The 14,833-nt window shown below is 42.4% G+C and overlaps 1 protein-coding gene across 1 annotated transcript; it reads left to right on the forward strand.

Annotated features, from left to right (window-relative positions):
* The first annotated feature begins 10,669 nt into the window (after nt 1-10,669).
* On the forward strand, nt 10,670-13,983 carry P2RY1 (purinergic receptor P2Y1). The gene is made up of 2 exons (XM_040428123.1): nt 10,670-10,890; nt 11,320-13,983. Exon 2 carries the CDS (start codon nt 11,381-11,383, stop codon nt 12,464-12,466), a length of 1,086 nt encoding a protein of 361 aa, XP_040284057.1. The 5' UTR covers nt 10,670-10,890; nt 11,320-11,380; the 3' UTR covers nt 12,467-13,983.
* The last annotated feature ends 850 nt before the right edge of the window (nt 13,984-14,833 follow it).

Below are 14,833 nucleotides of genomic sequence, written 5' to 3' on the forward strand. Positions count from 1 at the left end.
GCATCCGTGTTATTTCACGGACCCATTGACTTGAATGGGTCCGTGAACCGTTGTCCGTCAAAAAAATAGGACAAGTCCTATTTTTTTGACGGACAGGAAACACGGATCACGGATGCGGCTGCAAAATGGTGCATTTTCCGATTTTTCCACGGACCCATTGAAAGTCAATGGATCCGCGAAAAAAAACGGAAAACGGCACAATGGCCACGGATGCACACAACGGTTGTGTGCATGAGGCCTAAAACTGGTGACAGATTCCCTTTAATTCAGCTGTGTTGTAATGTCAATTTTGTGAATTTGACACATGGTTCCTATGATGATTTAAAAGGAATCACTAGCTACCTCCCTGTCCAATTGTTTAAGTTGACACATAGCTGTGGTTCACCTGATTTAAACTACTGTGATGATCTGAGACTCTTTCCCCAAATTATGATACTTTTTCTTAATATGCAAACTAGGCATTTGGTGAAATGAGGATGCCGCCATTGCTCTTGTTGCACCAACTAATTTTTACAGCATTTTTTTCCCTCGATTTGCTGCACAATCTGCAGCAAAACCACGCTGTCCCATGACCCATAGGCGTAGATCAGCATATCAGAGAAGGACCTTTGAAATACAGTAATAGTAGGCTTGAAGGACCTTTGATTTCATCATGTTACATGATCACAGATCCTTTAGCATATATATATATATATATATATATATATATAGTGAGAAGGCACAAGGTGCCATATTATCTGCTCATATTCAGCCAAATGCTTCAGAACTCATTGGACGGCGCTTCACAGTGCAGATGGACAATGACCCAAAGCATACTGCAAAAGCAACCAAAGAGTTTTTTAAGGGAAAGAAGTGGAATGTTATGCAATGGCCAAGTCAATCACCTGACCTGAATTCGATTGAGCATGCATTTCACTCGCTGAAGACAAAACTGAAGGGAAAATGCCCCAAGAACAAGCAGGAACTGAAGACAGTTGCAGTAGAGGCCTGGCAGAGCATCACCAGGGATGAAACCCAGCGTCTGGTGATGTCTATGCGTTCCAGACGTCAGGCTCTAATTGACTGCAAAGGATTTGCAACCAAGTATTAAAAAGTGAAAGTTTGATTTATGATTATTATGTCCGATAACTTTTGGTTCCTTAACAAGTGGGAGGCACATATCAAACTGTTGTAATTCCTGCACCGTTCACCTGATTTGGATGTAAATACCCTCAAATTAAAGATGACAGTCTGCAGTTAAAGCACATCTTGTTTGTTTTATTTCAAATCCATTGTGGTGGTGTATAGAGCCAAAAATGTTTTAGAATTGTGTCGATGTCCCAATATTTATGGACCTGACTGTATATCAAACCCTACAGGGGGGTAATACACAAAGTAGGGGACTATGAAGAGGAGAGCATTAAATATAAAATCCCTAGGGGGGCCATTATACTAAGTGGGGAACTACAGGGGGGAGCATTATATATGCAATCTCTATGAGGGCATTCTACTAAGTGAGGTACTACAGGGGTGCATTTCATTACAGAAGGTGCAGTATATCATAGGCGAACTACAGGGCACAATATACTAGAACATTAGAGGAGACATCACTGGATGTAAGGGGTATGTACAGTATAACAGTACATATGCATAATATATAATTTAAAAGAATGGTAGTGGTGGTGGTGGTGGGGGGGAGTCATTTCAGTTTTTGCCTCAGAAATAAGAGAAGCTTGCATGCAACCAGAAAAATGGCAACACCCTCATTGCACCAAAGGCCTAATTTGTATATCAATAAAAAGTATCTTGGGAATGGAGCCTCGGATCAACCAAAGAAAAACAGTGTTTTAATCAGGGGAACCCACAGTTATGGAGGTTGCTGGTGACAAATTCCCTTTGAGTTCAGCACATAGAGGTCTGGGTGTTGGAGGCAGTAAAACTGTTTCCAAAATGTGAAATCATAAGAGCTGTCTGAAATCAGACTAAAGCCAAATTCACAATAGACATTTTTGTGCTTAAAATGTCATTAATAATTGCTTAGGAAAACATTTGCAATTTTTCGACAAGTGTAGTTGTTTTCATGGCATTTTCGATACATGCATTTTTGGAAGAATTTGAAGATCCTATTGAAGTTTATGGATAATATGCCATAAAAAATGCCATATCAAGATCATGTTACATTTGAAAACTCTAGAAGCCAAGATACTTTGGTGGAGATTTATTAATAAAGTAGTTGCCCGTGCAAAGGCAGACTGAGAACTTAAAGTGGCTCTGGGGAAGATAAAAAATAAACCCAGCCCATGTTGTAGGTAAATCAAATTGACAGGAGGCAGGGCAACACAAGTGACAAGTAGGCAGGGCGAACAGAAGTAGGTGGAGCCAGCAATACAGTGGTGCAGCACAAGATACTGCCCCAGGAAAATTAAATACCACAGAACAGTATTTTACGCTGCACTATCACCATACCCCGGACGTTGACACAGTTGAATTCCGCAGTGCACTTGACTGCTGGTCTGGTGCATAAATACCCGATGCTCTTACCATTAATTAATGAAGCTTCCATGAGGAGGGCTTGGATGGCCCTCCTGGAAATTTCCCTGTAGGATCTATGGCTAGTCTGCCTCTGTGCCCATGGCAAACAATTGGCTTGCTACTTTCTTTTTTCAAAGGGTCTCTAAAGATAGATGGTTGCCATGGATGAGTAAGCTACATCCTTTGCACTAGATCTGATACGGTACAGCACACATCTAGCTGCAGTCTTTTTTGGTTGTGAAACCCCCTCCTCTAAATGCACCTAAATACTGTGTGACTCGGGCCTAAGACAATTTTCATTTATTCGGGGTCACACCATTGTAGATGTTGCAGTGGTGCCATTTATATTTTAGGCTTTTAGTGACAAGACATGGCTTGCACAGGGACACTTCGTATACAGTACCTGTGCCCTCCAGTGCTTGTGTACAGGATGCTGCAACCACGCAATTATCATTACAAATGACACATCCCCCGTCCTCACCATCAGAGCTGAGCTCATTCTCTGAAGGTGTAAAAAACCTGTAAAAGATAAAAGGCATTAGCATAACACAGGAAGAAAGAGAAGTGATCAAGACTCCTGAAGTGTTTGTATATTGAAGGCCGCAAGAAAGTAATACTTTTAGGTACAAGTTCGTAATTTCTTCCCTATCACCTATAAATCAGAGTAACTTCACTCTGTGACTGCTCCATAAACCTGAAGGGGTTTGAGAAAAATGTATGCACGTGGTGTAGAAACAACCCCATTTAGAGAATACCCTCATACGTGCAATCTGATATCTGTTGCAGTTTTACAACTGCCTAAATGCATTTAAAGAAGTTCTCTGGGCTATAGATATCGACTACCTAACCTCCAGATAGGTCATCAATATCAACTTGATAGTATCCAACCCCACATGTTTCAGGCTGCTCCGGCGCCAGCAATTATATAGTGTATGAGCTAGAGTCAGACAGCTTCTTACCCTATTCAAGTGAAAGGGAGCTGAGCTTCAGTATGCCGGCGCTGGAAATGACACACCATATGGAGCCTTGTGCTTCTATCCAGTACACCGCTGAAACTCAACATGTCTGATCCTCTTGTTCTTGTGGAGGTAAGCCACCGCAAGAGGTGCTTAGCATTGACTCGCTCTCCTCTATCCATTTAGAACACTTTTGGCCGAGCAGAGGGGCACATTTATTAAGACCGGAGTTTTAGATACCGGTCTTAATAAAGTCCCATAGCTGGCGTAGAGATGAGCGAATGAGAATTGACGAAGTGGAATTCGATCCGAATTTCAGGAAAATTTTGATTTGCACCGAATCTGAAGTATTTGCCGTTGTGTGGTGAAGTGAGAAAATTACAGCCCTTTTTGGCGTGTATTAGTGGCAAAAAATAAGGGCCAATTTGCCGTTCAGGGGTGCAGTTATATGTTCTCAAGCCCTTTTTGGCATGTACCGTGTTTCCCCGAAAATTAGCCCTACCCCGATAATAAGCCCTAGCGATATTTTGCAGGGTTTTTGGAGTAGTCTTAAAATATAAGCCCTACTCCAAAAAAAAGCCCTAGATGCAGCCGTATTTTATTTTATAAAAAAGGGAAGGTGGGGGAAATGTGCAGGCTGCAGAAGCTCAGGAGATATCACTAATGGCTCCTGAGCTGCCATGAAACTGTGGGTGAATTAGCCTTCAGTGAAGCCGCCAGCCCGCGCATACATCACGGCACTAAGCAGCACCTGATGGGCAGGCTGGCGGCTTCACTAAATGCTAAATTATGCCGGCAGCCCGCACTTCCCTTCACTTTCACGTTGGGCGGCTGGTGGCTTCTCTGTATGCCCTGTACTGCCGCCAGCCCGCATGTTCATACTTACATGAAGGAGGCAGCAGGAGGATCTCCTTCTCTCTGCTGCCTGGAGGAGCTCCCTACATATCTCCCATGCCGTATCTGTACTCCCTGGTACCATAGAGTGCTGCCTAGGTCCCTTATGTAAGGACAACTCATGGGCAATATACGGTACCAGAATGAAAAATTTGTGCAAATATAACTATAACCCCCCTCATCCATAGGAATGCACCCATGTACTGCAGTATGTGGGTGCATTCCTATGTATGAGGGGGGTGATAGCCATATTTAATATAAACACTGTCCAGGGTCTGTTCTGTAATTGGCATGTGTCTATATAAAATATGTTCATGGAGCCAAAATAAGCCCTACCCCAATAATAAGCCCTAACCCATTTTTCGGAGAAAAAAATAATATAAGACCCTGTCTTATTTTCGGGGAAACACAGTATTAGTGGCAAAAATATATGTACAGGGTGGGCCATTTATATGGATACACCTTAATAAAATGGGAATGGTTGGTGATATTAACTTCCTGTTTGTGGCACATTAGTATATGTGAGGAGGGAAACTTTTCAAGATGGGTGGTGACCATGGCGGCCATTTTGAAGTCGGCCATTTTGAATCCAACTTTTGTTTTTTCAATAGGAAGAGGGTCATGTGACACATCAAACTTATTGGGAATTTCACACGAAAAACAATGGTGTGCTTGGTTTTAACGTACCTTTATTATTTCATGAGTTATTTACAAGTTTCTGACCACTTATAAAATGTGTTCAATGTGCTGCCCATTGTGTTGGATTGTCAATGCAACCCTTTTCTCCCACTCTTCACACACTGATAGCAACACCGCAGGAGAAATGCTAGCACAGGCTTCCAGTATCCAACTATTTAAACCTTACAGTACATATTTACATAGCCTTTTTAGGTCTGTCCACCAGTCTCCTCTCCTGTCCCCTTTCAAGTTTTTCCCAGCCTCCTCCTGCTTCCCCATATACCCCAAAGCATTGATCTTTTATTCCTTGAAAGCTCTTAATCCCCATTCCTTTCAATGCCCCATATCAGTTATCTGAGAGTCTGTGGGAGTTCCCAGAAACTGCATCTTGATCAACTAGTTATTTTAGCATTTTATGACACTTCTCCACTATTGACACATTTTGGGTGCCTTTTGTTCTCTGCCAATCAGCATATGTAAAAGACACAGGATCCTACAATGCCTTTATCTGTGAGAATCATAGTAAGACCAAAGGAGCTAGATACATACTAATACGTACAGTCACCTACACGTCTCTGATTCACACAAATAAATCCCTCATAATCTATAAAATATAATGCAACATAATGAATATATTGTTTTCAAAACCTGTATTTCTTACGATGTGGCCTCCTGATGCTGCCACCTCCAGACTCTGTCATTGGCCACTCTGTGGTCTCCTCATGCTGCTTCCACCCTCCCCACTTCATGACTGGGCCACTATTTTGCCTTTCGGCCTGGCTGACATCATCATTTATTTGACCCTTCTTCTGATCTGTCAGAAGGAAGGAAAAATTAGATGCACAACGGATCCTGTCTATGTAACAGCTGTAAGGTCCCTATTTTGCATCAGATTTGGCTTATGAATTGGTAGCCAAAAGCAGGAGTGGGTACAAAACATAGAAGACATGCAAATATTCCATTCACGTGTCATCTCTGTTTTGAGTGAAGACAGATGCTCCACAGACAGGATCCGTTTTTTGGGGGTTATTGTTCTGACGGATCAGAGGAAGGGCAAAATAATCAGTGATGTCAACACAAACTTACTGCTGACACCCTCTCCACTCTGTCGGGGGGGCTCTCTACTAGTATAAGCGTTTCTGTAGACATTTATGTGGAATCAGCTGGCGTCGGTGTAAAAGGAGTGCGCTTCTTCTTGACGCTAACATCGACCTGTAAGGCTGAGTTCACACTAGAGTTATTTGGTCAGTTTTAGCCCCGTGACTGCCCAAATAAGTGAAGTGTGCAGTGATTCTAAGAGCGACGCCTGTCATGTGCGTGACATACTGACTCACAGTAGTGTTTCACTACCACAGCAGACTCCCTATGCGTATTACTACAAGGCACAGTGTTCTACATCACTATAAAGGCTCTCTGCAGCAGGAAATAGCATATTTTTAATGTGATTGGCCACAAATAAATTTGGATCGAACCACCAAATCTTTTTAAAAAATTGGGCGAACTGACCGAATCTAATTTTTTTTTAAATTCGCTCATCTCTATCTGGCGTTGGATCCGCCGAAGTCATGAAGAGGTGCAGGCCTCTTCATAACTTCGGTGCATCCAAACAGGCGTAGAAAATGTTAAATGAGACTGTCCTGCCGGCCCATCCCTTCCCCACCCCCAGAACTTTAGACCTGCTGTGAGCGGGGAAAAGTCGCAGATGGTACAACTAACCGTTGCGCCTGAAATACACCTAATACAGGTGTATTTCAGTATAATAAATTACCCCAAAAGTGTATGTATGGAGAGATTGGGAGAGATGGCAGATGTCAGCCAAACATGCGTTTGTCTAGGAGCTATCTGTAATGTACGGCCAGCTCCAGTTAATTTTACACATAACAAATCAATTCAATCTCACTGTCAATTAAAGAATAATAATTTAAGGCGGTTCTCACTTTTTCAACAAACTCTTCGGGCTCTTGTATTCGATCACATTATTGCCCTTATTCTAGGTCTGAGTTGCAGAAACCTATGGTATGGATCCCATGTTAGGGCTCGTTGGTGTCCTGTACTGTGCACAGGCACCTTCCGTGGGGCAGACGCATGGGGATCAAAAAGATAGAGCATGTTCTATCTTTTTGCGGTGCGGAGGAACGGAACGGAACCCCAGAAAGCACTCGGTAGTGCTTCCGTAGTGTTCCGTTCCGCATCTCCGGATTTGCGGACCTACTAAAAAAGAATGGGTCCGCATCCGTGATGCGGAATGATAACGGAACGGTGCCCGTGTGTAGCGGATCCGCAAATGCTGTCCGCAATACGGGAATGGGACACCAACGGTCGTGTGAATGAGCCCTTAGGGCTCATGCACACGACTGTGCAATTTTTTGCGGCCGGCAAATTGCGGATCCGCCAAAAAACGGGCGGCTTCCGGTTTTGCGGATCTGCGGTTTGCGGACCGCAAAAAACGGCACAGTCGTGTGCATATAGCCAGAGAAGCATTGTTTCTTGGGAAGAAAAATCTCTGCAGGGCTCATGCACACGACAGTGCCGTTTTTTGCGGTCTGCAAATTGTGAATCCGCAAAAAACGGATGCCGTCTGTGTGCCTTCTGCAATTTGCGGAACGGAACAGGAGGCTCATTATAGAGATGCCTATTCTTGTCCGCAAAACGGACAAGAATAGGACATGTCTCATAATTTTTGCAGGGTCACGGAATGGAGCAACGGATGCGGACATCTCTTGCGGACCCATTGAAATGAATGGTTCCGTATACGGACCGTATACAGAATCAAAGTACGGTCCGTATCCGGAACACAAATAACGAGCATTTAGTCTGTGAGGCCCTGCTGTACCCCTGTGTAATGCTAGGTCTCAATTAGTTATTGTATTAGGCTGCTTTCACACACAGGCGTTTACTTTTGCCAGGATTTGACCGGACAAAAACTGCAATATTTGTCTGGCCAAATCCCAGCATAAATACCAGGGCAGCCAGATCCCATTATCATCTATGGCGTCTGGGGAGAATGCAGCAATATCCAGCTATGCCAGATCTGGAGACCTAAGGCAGGCTGGATTGCTCTGCTGCCTGTTTGAAAGAAGCCTAAGGCAACATGCACACGACCGTTGTGTGTTTTGCGGTCCGCAAATTGCGGAATGGCACGGACAGCCATTGATATAACTGCCTATTCTTGTCCGCAAAATGGACAAGAATAGGACAGGTTATATTTTTTTTGCGGGGCCACAGAACGGAGCAACGGATGCTGACAGCACACGGAGTGCTGTCCGCATCTTTTGCGGCCCCATTGAAGTGAATGGGTCCGCATTCAAGCATCAAAAACTGCGGCTCGGATGCGGACCAAAACAACGGCCGTGTACATGAGGCCTAATTCTGGCTTATTTAACAGTTTAAAAAAAATCCAGACCCAAATTCATGTGTAAGCACCCTTAGGCCTCTTTCACACAACCGTTTTTTTTTTTTTTTCGTTTGCGGGTCTTTTTTTGCATTCCGTATATGGTCTGTATATGGAACCATTCATTTCAATGGTTCCGCAAAAAAAACGGAATATACTCAGTACGCATTCTGTTTCCATATTTCTGTTCCGTTGAAAGATAGAACATGTCCTATTATTGCCCGCAAATCATGTTCCATGGCTCCACTCAAGTCAATGGGTCCGCAAAAAAAAATGAAACACATACGGAAATGCATCCATATGTCTTCCGCATCCAGTTTTTGCGTAACCATCTATTGAAAATGTTATGCCCAGCCCAATTTTTTCTATGTAATTACTGTATACTGTATATGCCATACGGAAAAAACTGAACGGAAAAATGGAACAGAAACGGAAACACAACAGAAACAAAAAAAGGAACAATGGATCTGCGAAAAACAGACCGCAAAGCATTGAAAAAGCCATACGGTCATGTGAAAGAGGCCTTAGGGCTCATGCACACGACAATATTTTGCGTTCCGTATACGGACCTTATTTTGATTCCGTATACGGAACCATTCATTTCAATGGGTCCGCAAAACATGCAGACAGCACTCTGTGGGCTGTCCGCATCCGTTGTTCCGTTCCGTGACCCCGCAAAAATTATGAGATATGTCCTATTATTGTCCGTTTTGCGGACAAGAATTGGCATCTCTATAATGGGCCTCCTGTTCCGTTCTGCAAATTGCGAAAGGCACACAGACGGCATCCGTTTTTTGCGTATCTGCAATTTGCGGACCGCAAAAAAACGGCACTGTTGTTTGCATGAGCCCTACAGAGATTTTTCTTCCCAAGAAACAATGCTTCTGGCTGTATGCACACGACCGTGCCGTTTTTTTTTTTGTCTGCAAACCGTGGATCCGCAAAAAACGGAAGCCGCCCGTGTGCCTTCCGCAATTTGCGGAACGGAACGGGCAGCTCATTGTAGAAATGCCTATTCTTGTCTGCAAAACGGACAAGAATAGGACATGTTATCGTTTTTTGCGGGGCCACGGAACGGAGCAATGGATGCAGACAGCACATGGAGTGCTGTCCGCATCTTTTGCGGCCCCATTGAAGTGAATGGGTCCGCATCCGAGCGACCAAAACTGCGGCTTGGATGCGGACCAAAATAACGGCCGTGTGCATGAGGCCTAAGGCGGTGCCATGAAGAGCCAGGATACCATAGTACCATAGTACAAGCATGTAGGGACTCTGCGCCTTTGAACAGACTCCATGCATGTGGTTCTGTTACATGCATAAGATACATACAGCAGCACGTCTGTTGGAAAAGACGCAATTTCGAAAATGTAGCTAGATCTATGATTAGCCTCGCACGATTGCTCACGTAGGATCTCTGTCCTAACGTCTTGATTACTGTTGGAGTGGTCTCATTAGACAGAACTTATAGAAATCAATGCGAGCACCTTGAATGGGAGCATACTAGAGATCTCAAACATACGCAGTGCTCATTCATTTATATATTCCTGGATCAACAGATTGCTGACTATCGCCTCTATCCGGCAAGCGAGTGCAATGTAGTCAAGGCGAGGCCTGAAGAATGGAAGGAGAAATAACTTTCTAATATCATTAGGGAGGTTAATGGCAGGAGAGTCCGGACATCACACTGCAGGTGTATAGATCAGGCACTACACACGTGAGGTTAATGCACTGAGAGCATTGCCAGGCATTGGAGTGAGATGGACATCGCCGTCTAGATTAAGTGCCCTTCTCGAAGACCTTCGTCTTCCCAGCATCGTTCATGCAGATATTATTTTGGTTCCATCATGTGCTTGCATTGTCACTTGTGGCTCTGCATTCCTGGTGAGGGTTGTGCTTTGCTACAGATCTGTTCGGGTGCCACAAGTCTTTCATATTGATAGCAACTTGCTGCTGTCCTCACCATAGTTACACGAACACTCTTCTAATCTGCATAAGTCTGATCAGACACCAAATACAACTGATTTCCCGTTCTCTGCTGGCAGGAATACCTTCTTTCCTTCACTACGGTTGTCAAAAAGGATCATAGGAGAGGCAAAGCTGAGAATAATGCAAGGCTGTGGGAACTACTTCTTATCAGAATGCATGTTGTTTTAGAGGGATGAGCTGAGAGACCACGCCTGCTGCTGCCTGTGACAAGTTAGTAAGGAGGTTGAAGTGTGCTCCCACCCACCATCGTTCTCTGCCTCCCTCCCCTTCTCACTGTGTCTCTCTCATTCTCTGGAGAAGTAGTGCTGCACACTTTCTCTGTGTGTGAAGGAATCAATGTGGAAAGGCAGACTCTTGCCCTGTACGTCAAAGGCAATGCAACTTTTTGCACACTCTCTCCTGCGGTTTATGGGTTCCTGAGATGACAGCGGCAGCGTTTTTTGATTGCAAAGATCAGAGGGACAACGCTGTGAGGTAGGCATGGCTTGTAAAAGAATACCAGTTGTACACACCCGTGCACTGCAAGTGGGTGGAAGTTTCGCAGATTGTGTCCTTTGCACTTCCTTCCATGTTAATGAGATGACCCAACGTAACTTTCGTTGCTTGCCACTTGGTTGCAGCTAGTCTTAGTCCGTTGTCATTTGGTATTCTGTCCTGACATCTGGTCACTAGAGATGAGAAAATCGATTTATCCCAGGTTGGGGATTGACAGGGAATGAGGCTGATTTTGCCTTCTAGAGATTTTCGTAGATTTGCTCATCTCTACTGGTCACAAAGGGGGCATACACTGGAAGTTTTGCTGATGGTATAGCTGTGCATTGTAATCCAGCCATTCTCAGCTCCAGTCTTTACCTGATTGCTAATGTAGTAACTGCTTCCTCCTCCTTACCTTTTTCCTTTTAGATGATTGCAGCCACCAACCTCGTTGTTTTCCACTCCCTGCCTGTTTTGACTTGAAAAGACCATGACAGAAGTCTTTCTATCAGCTCTTTTGAATGTTACTCAAAGCACTTTGCTGGCAAGTGGCTCATCTACTGGGAATGTCACAAAATGCTCTTTGACAAAGACAGGCTTTCAATTCTATTACCTCCCTGCTGTGTATATAGTGGTCTGTATCACAGGATTTATTGGTAACAGTGTGGCAATATGGATGTTCATTTTTCACATGAAACCATGGAGCAGTATCTCCGTCTACATGTTCAATTTGGCACTTGCAGATTTTTTATATGTCCTTTCCCTCCCTGCTCTCATTTTTTACTATTTCAATAAAACTGACTGGATTTTTGGGGATGTCATGTGCAAACTACAAAGGTTTATATTTCATGTGAACCTATATGGAAGCATTCTGTTCCTGACTTGTATCAGTGTCCACAGATACACAGGGGTAGTGCATCCACTCAAATCACTTGGGAGGCTAAAGAAGAAAAATTCCATCTACATCAGTGCTCTCGTCTGGTTCATTGTTATCGCTGGTATCTCTCCCATCCTATTTTTCTCTGGTACTGCAATGAGGAAAAATAAAACCATTACATGTTTTGACACATCTTCTGATGATTACTTACGAAGCTACTTCATATACAGCATGTGCACCACTGTCTTTGGCTTCTGCATCCCTTTTTTACTAATTCTCGGATGTTATGGATTAATCGTTAGAGCTTTGATCTATAAAGATATGAACAATGCTCCCCTGAGAAAAAAATCTATTTATCTGGTCATTATTGTCTTGACTGTCTTTGCGTGTTCTTATCTTCCCTTTCATGTTATGAAGAATCTGAATTTGAGAGCTAGGCTGGATTTCCAGTCTCCCGAAATGTGCTCTTTCAACGACAGAGTATATGCCACCTATCAAGTGACTAGAGGTCTTGCTAGCCTCAATAGCTGCGTGGATCCCATCCTATATTTCTTGGCAGGAGACACCTTTCGGCGGAAGCTGTCAAGGGCAACTAGGAAAGCATCCAGAAGAAGTGAAGCAAACGTGCAATCAAAGAGTGAAGAGATGACTCTCAACATCTTATCGGAGTACAAGCAGAACGGAGACACAAGCTTGTGAAGACTAGAATTGGATTGCTCCAGACACCTAACTGTTAGCACTATGGGGATGCATCATCTAAGATTGTGGCTGTTTCTTCCGTGTAATGATTTTACGGGTAAAAGTCAATTGAAATAATGGTTTGGAAGGGATAGAACTATTTATCCGAAAGAAAGCAGAAAGTTCTAAGGCATCTTGATGGACATTTGCATTCCCACCACTGTCTGAGGAACAAAAGGGGTGTTTTCCCTCTAGGATAATTTTATCTCCACAAGCTTAACATTATAAATGTATTCTTTTCCAAATTATTCCAGATTTTACTGTGAATAAGTTTTAACTACTGCTAACACGGTGAAGGAATGTATCTCAAAAAGTTGTAATGTGCTGATATTTAAAAAAAAAAAGTATTAATAATTAGGTGACTATATATTTTTTTGGTGTACCTACTTTCTTTGAAGCAATGGACATTTGAAATTATTATTTTACTGGAGAGACATTTGATTTGAAAAAAGAAAAATATATATATTGTTGCAATATAAATGTACTTGGAGGAAGCCACCTCAATTCGAAAGCTTAGCTAGAGATGTATACTCAATACTACTGCCCTTCTGTCATTTAGCTATGTCTGATATCAGCAAGAAAGAAAGAAAAGCATTCAAAATGGGGTGACCGTTATCCATCTAAATTTCAATAGATCCACCAAGGAGATTATGGTTCAGAAAGAGGTTAATGGGGTGATGGTCAAAAAGAGGTTATGTCCTTGGTCATATCAGTAGAGTGTAGAGGAAGCACTTGAGTACATGACAACTGGATTACCACTCTTTAGAAGAGTGTCAATTGTCTTTGACAGTTTTATTGCACAAAGTGGACTATTTAAAAAAAAAAAAGCATTTCAAAATGTTAACAACATTAAAGAGATATTTACAAATTCTAGAATTTGGATTCCTAATTCACAAGGGCTTATTGTGGAAAAAGGTCAATACTACCTTCGCTAGGCACTATACTACAATATCTGAGGTGTACGTGGAAGACTATGAGAAACATGATATGCTGTATGAGATTAGTTTTTATAGTTTTAGGCTAGGCTAGACTGTATGCCCTCTGGATGTGAGGCTGTATATACCCTTGACCTCCAGAAGAAGAGCTACCCTGGTACCACCAACTACTGAGAAACACAATATATCTAGATTGCCAGGAATGGTTCTCAATTCTGGGCATCAAGACCTTATATTTTTTTTTATTTAGTGCTCAGCAACTAACAGTACAATAATGTTCTTGAAATGTGGCATGATGTACTTCTATATCATGTCAATAGATGATATGAAGGGATAAATGTGATTTTTATGTTAAACGTACTGTGTATGTTTGGAATATAGTACTGTATGTGTTTAATGCTTACGTGAAAAATGTTTTATTTTTGTACCATTATCTGTAATTTAATATAGTTCAGTAAATCTGTTTTTACCTGTGATTAACAGTGCCATTTAATTGATTTGCCTATGGAGACAGTGTTACTTGACATTAAAGCCTCTCTCAGGTTTTGTAGTCTAATTACTAAATGTCTTTGACTTTCACAATAAAAAGGGTGTTCATTTCCTTATGGCGCTGTGATGTTTGCATGCAGGATATGTGTACAGCATGGTATTAGTTCATAGATACTAAACAGCACAAAAAACCAGCAACTTTTGAGCCCAAGTGTGTCTGGTGTTGTACTCGGCCATTTCAATCTCAAAGAGACCTAATAAAACTATAAAATATGTTCTGCTGTTTTTATATTCTTAACCACAAAGAGTTTACTAGCTGTAGAATGAGCAGACTAAGGATGGATAACCTATGCCATAGAACCTGTATCTACTAATATGAGAATATGAGAGCTGTCAGGCTAGCTTAGTGGTTTCACACGTCTTCAAGGATGGAAAACTAGTCACTGTCTATTTCTATTTGTAGAAAGTGCCTAAATGTGCATGAAGGGAAAAGGTTCATAGGTTTCACTTCACACCAGGAGATGGGCTCCTATGCAAATACAGCTTTAATCTCTGGGCCATTGCTTTTTCCCATGCACACAGCATATGGCAGGAGAAAGGTTCCACTCATGACCCTTGATTACAGTACATGCTTTTGATAGAAGTTTTCAAGACAAAATACTATGCAAATTCATCTCCATCACCGCTGTGCTATTATAGCATGACATCCATCTAACCTACATTAATGTGTTTTCCATACACAGCATAAACAAGTGTACACTACTATGATTGAATGGTAATATGCATTACAATACAGAAAACCATGCATTTAAATATGCAACATATGCACAAAGCATGTTACGTTTTAATTAACATTACTGTTTGTCTGGAAGTCAATTGACAACATTGCTCCTTATTCAGATTT

Source organism: Bufo bufo, chromosome 4 (genome assembly GCF_905171765.1).
Source record: "Bufo bufo chromosome 4, aBufBuf1.1, whole genome shotgun sequence".
NCBI classification, from domain to species: domain Eukaryota; kingdom Metazoa; phylum Chordata; class Amphibia; order Anura; family Bufonidae; genus Bufo; species Bufo bufo.

What these genes read in the sequence shown, in the direction of transcription:
- P2RY1 (XM_040428123.1), top strand. Translation starts at nt 11,381, where the DNA reads ATGACAGAAGTCTTTCTATCAGCTCTTTTGAATGTTACTCAAAGCACT.